The sequence below is a fragment of the Montipora foliosa genome, chromosome 9 (assembly GCF_036669935.1).
Source record: "Montipora foliosa isolate CH-2021 chromosome 9, ASM3666993v2, whole genome shotgun sequence".
Lineage (NCBI taxonomy): Eukaryota > Metazoa > Cnidaria > Anthozoa > Scleractinia > Acroporidae > Montipora > Montipora foliosa.
In genome coordinates this window covers 21,678,585-21,683,584 of record NC_090877.1, presented here as the reverse complement: position 1 = coordinate 21,683,584, position 5,000 = coordinate 21,678,585, and the positions used below count along the sequence as shown (strand labels likewise).

Below are 5,000 nucleotides of genomic sequence, written 5' to 3'. Positions count from 1 at the left end.
CGATGCGGTCACGGTCGTTTGAAGAGAAAATTGAACGTAACCGTCCGTGTCGTTCTTGTAAACATTGTCTGCCTTTTTAACTCACTAATATTCTTTTTTTTATATTCATGCCCTCCGTTGTGAAACAGATATCTAGGATTCAACTTTCATCAATAAAGGATGTACATATCCAACATGGCGGACGATTATTGTTCAAGAATTCTTGGAACTGTTTATGCCCAGAGGCCTGGGAACTGCTTACAAACAGTGGAAAGGAAATTTCAAGGTCGACATTTTGGACAGAAATACCTACATCTGCATCACCTCTCCACTGTCTCCGCGGTAACAACTGCGTAGAAGTTGTCCGGATTTCTCATCAAACAGATATTTCCTCACAAACTCGGCTGCCTTAATGGCTCTTTTCTCATAAACGTCTTCGCCGAGGACTTGGGCCCCGCGAGCAAGACCAGATATCATAAGACCTTCAAAAAGAAAAAAAACCTTGCTTCTTAGTGGTGAGAGTTGTTCACTAAATGCTCTTGCGCTTTTATCTCCATTAGAGAAACTGCAAACTGAATCTAGATTAACATAGAAGTTTTCCGCCGGCTCGGGGTTTTTCGGTTTTCGAATTTCGTTGAAAATCACAACTTTATTTGAGAGTACTATAAACATAGTCTCTCCGTTTAGTACTGCCGAATTATGTAGTAAAAAGAAACTTAACTACGCAATACCCCGAAACAACTGAAGAAAGGCGACATGGCACGCGTATAGCCCAATTTTACGTTACTGGGCATTAATTAATGAGCAATCATAACGAAACATTGCATTTGGCCAATGGTCATGGAAAGAAAATTGTAAAAAACAGAATATAAAAAAGTATCACAGAGCCATTAGCAGAGGGCAAGGAGCAACTACCAGATAGAGGCAGTTGACAGGAAAGAATCTTAATCAAACTTCGTGGACTGTATACATTCTGGAATCTGATTGGCTGATCCCAGTGCTTTCATGGCCCAAAACGCAATACTCTCGTTCTTTGATTACTTTCGTCCTCCTTCCCCAAGAGGCGCTGCAGAAATTGTACTGGCAAAGTTTTGTAAAATGGCTGAAATAAGCACAACAGACCGGAATCAGGAGCATACGGAATCAGTCGATTACAGAAAAATTACAATCTTGAATGAAACTCATTAAGAGAAAGCTACCTTTGTGCGTTAAGTTCTCGGTCTTCCGGGAAGAAATCCGAAGGAAAAAGTTGAAAATGTTTGCCTAACCCCTCCTGCTCAATCAATCTAATGTTGCCATGAAGGAAAGAACAAAGCCCCGATGGATTGTAACTGATTGCTAATGCCGGACTTTTCCTTGTTTGAGGCTGTGGTGAGAAGTATCTTCTAACAACGTCAACGCTAAAAGGCACTCACCGTTCCACGCTGTGATCATTTTGGTATCCAGATGTGGCGGAGGTCTCTTTCTTCGTTCTTCAAACAAGATTTCTCGAGCTCGCACCAGTTGCTCTTTCACTGTTGATTCATCCATGTGAAACGATCTTGCCGTCTCCTGCAAGCTTCCTCGCACAATCAGAACATTCTTGCCACAAAGCTCTCTATGGGGGTCCTGCAAAAAAGGGCACGTTCTTGATAAGGCCACGGGACTGCTAATGAAATATTTCCAATTAAAGCGCATATCAAACTTAAGGCCTTAAGGCAAAAAAATTGTTGCGTCATTTTACACTCCAAGAAGAAAATAAAACGACTGCAAAACAGAAGTTAAAATGTTAGGCAACATGAGAATGGCCGTTTTCACACTAAAAGATGAATAAATCGCCTAAACGGACAACTCGTTGTATGGTTTGGTTGAGTAATGTGAACTCAAGACGACCAATTCCGCTAGTGTTGTCCGACGTATATCAGTCATGAAAGACGGACAATAGACCGACAAACTGGATAAGTTTGAGCGCTTGAAGACTGGCACTAGGTATGGCTTGTGCGCCAACCTTATTTCCTCTCGCCATACTGAAAACTTCCCATAAACCATCGCTTCTATCGCTAGTTCCACTTCTCCGCAGCGGTCCATTGGTCGATTCGTTCGACTTTGCTATTGATCTCAGGAGTCTTTTCAAGTGCCTTTTTTCACCCCGCTTCACGCACCATTGAGGTCGTTCTGCGGTTTGAAAAAATGCTGATCACGTGACGAAAAATTCTTGCTCGCCAGCGGCAAAAGTTCCCCGTGAACCCGCACCTGTTTTCTTGATCGTGGGAATTATGGCGACCGTTTAGTTTAAGACTTTTTACGGCGATGGATTCGATCGTTGCGAAATGTATCGCATGCCAAAGACATCCCTTGAGTTTACAAGCTTTGAACACTTTAGAAAGACGGTCTTGATGATCACCGAGAAATTGCTTCAATGAAGGAAATGTACATAAGTTATGCGGGATCATGTCACTTCACCGAACACAGACCCCAGGTCAGCCAGGAGAAGCAGCAGTCATGTTCTGGATTATCCCTTCTGGTAGATGCCGTAAATCCGATAAACTTCACGGTTTTTTTGTGCTTACTTTTTACCTGTTCTTCACTTTAAGCAGCGCGCTTGAAGTATTGACATTCCTGTATAAATACCAGTTGCGTTGCGTTTCGATTGTCGGTTGTGGGACACACAAGGTTGATGATACTGTTCCATAAATGTTGAACTTTGTTACTGCCTAGTTTCGGGTAACGTAATATTGATGCTCCGGGGAAAATATGCAACGCAGGTAATTTCAAATTCTAATGTCGAATTTCATAATGTGATTATCATATATAGTTTAACATTGCAGTTGTAAATTAGATTTCATTTACTAAATTTCTGGTATTTTTTCGTCTCGTTTTCACAACAGACGATTTGTCCGACTAGTTCGACTTTTCGTGTGAAAACGGCCAATATCTTTAATACAGAAGCTCATTACCTCAAAATGTTTAACTCTGGTTCAGAGCTGGGGTTTTTTTGAGTTTACAAATTTCCTTATTTGGATGTAACGTAGCTCGTGCGTGTTCCCGCGCGTGCAGCTTCGATGTTATTCTTGTCCATATTTGGGCACAAAGTTGGTGTCCTAAAATCCCGAGCTTTGTTCCAAGGAAAAGAGTTGCAAGTTACACACTTCAAGGTTTAATACGTGCTTCTGTTTAATATTAATGTACCAGCAAATCACACCACTAATCCACAGAGTTTTCGTTTGAGGCCGGAGGCCGGACGTTTCGTCCGATGGTTTCCAATTCCATGTCCGGTACTTTGATGCCAATATTTGAGGGGTTCGTTTTATTTTTTATTATTACAAGTTTTTTTTAATACCCTTTTTAAAGAGAATTTGAGTGAACTCCAGCTTTGCCCAGGAAACTGATTCTTGGGTTCCAGAAACACTGGAAACAACGTTTCTGAGTGTTCTATGAAAAAATTTTCCCGGGTGCATGCCCCCAGACCCCCTAGGAAGTTCGCACCTTTGGCGCTCGCAAGGCAAAAATGTCACGCCCGGTGCTTTCAGAAATATGTCCGCTAACTTTACAAAACTGTCGAAAACACTGAACCCAAACAGCGTTCAATCGAGGAAGAAAGGCAAGGTGGTTCAAGTACCCAATTTTGCCGAGACTCTCAAGATTTGAACTTGTTTCTAACCAGAATTCTAGGTTTTACCTGATGGGGTTTGACATTTCCCTCGCTCTCAACTCCGTAGTGCTTTAAAAACAAGCATGAGGTGGGAATATTTTCGCCAGATTCATTTGTGACTCGTTCCTCCCGCAAAAGGTGTCGAATCTCCTTCTCCTCCCAAACGCAGAAAGCACCTTCCTTCTTGTGAGAATCGGTCTTGCTCGGCAAAGAATCTGCGTCTTCAGCAGAATAGAATCCACCAAACTTTAAATATAAGAGGAGATAAAACTGTTCTTAGAGCCGTTTCATAATAATAATAATAATAATAATAATAATAATAATAATAATAATAATAATAATAATAATGATAATAATAATAATGATAAATAAAAATAATAATAATAATGATAATAATAATGATAATAATAAAAATAAATAATAATAATGATAATAATAATAATAATAATAATAATAATAATAATAATAACTCCAAATATAAAGACCTAGAGATAAAAGAACCAGAATGTGGGGAATGAAAACAGAAACAGTACCAGTTGTTATGGGTGCTGTAGGGCTCATCAAGAAGGGACTGGAAAAACACACGGAAAAAATCCCTGGGCCAATCAACATCAATGAACTACAAAAAATTACTTTATTAGGAACAGCCCACACATACTAAGGAAGGTTTTGTCTTAAAAGCAAAAAAAAAAACAGAAACTACATGCGATCTTTTTTAGCTTGCGCTAATAAAAATTTTGAAGTACGAGTTGTTTGTGTCAAAAACCCTCGCTCGCTCGTATCTCGCTCGTTCGGGTTTTTGACACAAACGCGTGAATACAACCCCGTACAAAGCACTTTCTATGTCGTGAGCTGTTAATTACACATAAGACGAGAATTTTCATTGAAATAGTTTTCTGAACGCAAATTAGAAACAAAAACTCACTAACAATAGAACCAAATGCAATAACAACGTACGATTTGCGCGAGATGCACGAGTGATTGGCTTCGAAAGCCCTTAACGCTATCCTTGATTGATTATACTTCTACACGTGAAAGAGCTGTACGCCATTCTGATTGGCTGTATAGGCTTTTTTTCACATGTGAAAATAAAGCGTGAAGATCTGTACGAATGAGCTTTATGGAATAAAATTCTCATGTTATGTGTAATAAAAACTGTTTATGGTCTTTATATATATATATATACAGTTTCTGATGGTTATGGGTAGTTTATTAAAACTTGACGCTACGTGATCTTGAAAAGTGTTTGATATTTCCAGCAATGTTTCTGCACTTGATCGCAGAGTTCGTTCATGCTTAAACCGTTTAACATCCAAGTACTTAGGCCAGTTTGGATTGATCTCAGATCGTTTGTCATCTATTATTTGAAGAAAGGGTTTGCGGTTAGTAA

The 5,000-nt window shown here is 39.6% G+C and overlaps 1 protein-coding gene across 1 annotated transcript in view; it reads right to left on the bottom strand.

Moving 5' to 3' along the window:
* LOC137970632 (spermatogenesis-associated protein 20-like) overlaps positions 1–5,000 on the bottom strand; it is a 29,163-nt gene that overhangs the window by 3,758 nt on the left and 20,405 nt on the right. The window contains exons 8-10 of the mRNA XM_068817157.1: positions 3,638–3,856; positions 1,395–1,587; positions 293–461 (exon numbers count right to left, since the gene is read on the bottom strand). Of these exons, the coding sequence (XP_068673258.1) occupies positions 293–461; positions 1,395–1,587; positions 3,638–3,856 (581 nt within the window). The remainder of the gene's footprint in view (positions 1–292; positions 462–1,394; positions 1,588–3,637; positions 3,857–5,000) is intronic.